Source organism: Brassica napus, chromosome A3 (genome assembly GCF_020379485.1).
Source record: "Brassica napus cultivar Da-Ae chromosome A3, Da-Ae, whole genome shotgun sequence".
In the NCBI taxonomy this organism is placed as follows: Eukaryota; Viridiplantae; Streptophyta; class Magnoliopsida; order Brassicales; family Brassicaceae; genus Brassica; species Brassica napus.
This window is the reverse complement of record NC_063436.1, coordinates 9542609-9545130: the sequence shown is the minus strand read 5'-3', so window position 1 is coordinate 9545130 and position 2522 is coordinate 9542609. Positions and strand designations below refer to the sequence as shown.

At 36.1% G+C, this 2522-nt stretch overlaps 1 protein-coding gene across 1 annotated transcript; it reads left to right on the top strand.

Moving 5' to 3' along the window:
- Positions 1–278: 278 nt before the first annotated feature.
- LOC106443602 (protein LURP-one-related 8-like) lies at positions 279–1270 on the top strand. Its single transcript, XM_013885149.3, has 2 exons — positions 279–652; positions 761–1270. Exons 1-2 carry the CDS (start codon positions 416–418, stop codon positions 1109–1111), a joined length of 588 nt encoding a protein of 195 aa, XP_013740603.1. The 5' UTR covers positions 279–415; the 3' UTR covers positions 1112–1270.
- The last annotated feature ends 1252 nt before the right edge of the window (positions 1271–2522 follow it).

Below are 2522 nucleotides of genomic sequence, written 5' to 3'. Positions count from 1 at the left end.
GTGTGATTTTTTCCTAACTCTTGGCATTAGATTTGTATTAAACATGAGACTACAAGCTACTTTGTAGGGCCAGTATTGGTCAGATCAGGATTAAAAATACATGTTCCTATATAATATTTGGTTGGAGTTTTGGTGAATTAACACCGTATTGGATTATATAAAGGAATAAATTAGATTAATGACATAAATTAAAAAGACTAGATATCTTATAGTAATAGACTGAAAACGATACCTCTAGTGGAATACAAGAAGATGAGACCATTCTTTTCATTTGAGCACCACATTCTCTCTTTCTACATTTGTATATATAAACACGCAACCACCTTCATCAAACAAATATCAACTCATCTTCTCCAACAACAATCATCAAACACACACAAAGAAAAGACATAAACACAGAGAATCAAGAAAGAAAATGACAAAAGTTCACCCAAAGTTCCCAAACACTTACGAGGAAAGCTTGTGTGATAGTAAAGCAGCCGTGGTTTTAACGGTGTGGAGGAAGTCTCTTCTCTTCAACTGCGATGGATTCACAGTTTACAACTCTAATGGAAACCTTGTCTTTAGGGTTGACAACTACATGAACTCTCCTAAAGACAACATCGTCCTTATGGACGCTTCAGGATTACCTCTCCTCTCCATCCGCCGCAAGGTACTTTTTATAATCCAAGAGTTTTAGCCACTAGGCCAATTTATCGTTAGTGGTGAATCCTTATAATGAAACTAATCTTGAATTTCTTTTCTTCTTTTATTCGATCAGAAGTTGAGCTTGGGAGATTGCTGGGCGGTATATGATGGAGAAACACAAAGAGACCCAATATTTACAGCAAAGAAAAACGTTAGCATACTAACAAACAAGAGGAGCTTGGCGTGGGTTAGCGCGAAGAAGACAATACTATACGAGGTTGAAGGATCATATGGTCAGAAAAGCTGCAAAATAGTAGACGTGAGGAACAAGAAGAAAACGGCAGAGATCAAGAGGAAAGATGCAATGGTTGGAGGAGGTTCCTTTGGCAAAGATGTGTTTAAACTTATAGTTGAATCGGATATGGAGCCTCGCGTGGCCATGGCATTGACCATCATTCTGGACCAAATGTTTAGATCTTATTGATTTTTCAAGCTTTTGTAAGTATATATTAGTTCCCTTTTTGTTATGTAGTTTATGCATGTGTGTTCTTATATAGGTTACACATGAACAGAAACAACTTTTGTTTTCAGTTTTTGATTTTAGCCTTGATACTATATATAAATGAAGTCGATTAACGGTGTATTTTGTATGGATGGTTCACAAAAAGGAGGCGTGGTTGAGGGTGATAAGTATATTTAACAACTGTTGGTTATGAAAGTTCTCTTTTCTAGCAAATCATAAAGCTATTTAGAACGGTTCAACCGACCAAATCGGTGAGACTAAATCAACATAAACCGTTGCTATAAGAACATTTTGAACACTGCATGATAACTTGTATTTTTTTGCACGTGACAAAAGTGATGACTGATGATCATGAGTTTGATTGTTGAGTTATCAAGAAAAAAAACAGAGAGATAAGTTGAAACTTCTTTATGACAAACGTTTTATGCACGTGATAAGTTTCTACACTGGTTTTGTTATATATATAATTATGGTTATGTACTTGAAGTAATGATTTATAATTAAGTTAACTGCTAACAAATTTAAACTAGCTAGGAACAGACATGAAGACTTGGACCTCTGTTATGAGGATCCATAGGCAACTTATAAGAGATGAATCCGAATACAACATGTAAAGATACTTCAACGAGGAGGGTAATAAGCACTTTGCAGTTTTTTAGCAAAAAAAAAAAGCACTTTGCAGTTGCACATGTGAGAAATAGAGAGTAAACAATATCCGACAATGAAATATGTGTCTGAGTAGAGAAATAGGACTTGAGAGAAAAGAGATGATTAATCATTCTAGGGTTCATGGTGTTCTTCAGCTTCTGCTACAGTCCAGAAGATTCTGGTTTATGAAAGCAGCCACATTTCACTACAATGGGAACATGAAGCCGTGACTAGAGCTGGGACGATGAGAAAATATTGAGATGGTATAGACTATATAGAGTGAGGAATCTGATTTTGTAGGAAGAACCACATTTCAGCTATTGGAGAAACCATCTGAATCGAGAAGATCGGTTCGTGAGAGACTGTAACGTGAACCCTTGATAAGAAAGTAAAAAATCTACACGAGGCCAATGCTTTAGAAGCAGGTCACGGACGCAGAGAAAAGAATTAGAGTTGGTGGTTGAGCAGACATCTCATTTTTGGGGGGTACATAAACTCGAATGCATTGCAGTGAGAAATGCTGAAAGGAAGAGTGCAAGCAGAAGCGGGTTTTTAAAACTGATAGCAAATTGATTTCTAAGAGACGTGATCAAGATGATTTAAAATCAGCTTTGATTAATATAAAAGAGTATGTGAAGGAACTTTGATGTTGTATATGATTTTTGGCATAGAGATGTGTGATATAACAAACTAAGTCTCACATTGGAGAATTAGATAAGGAGTG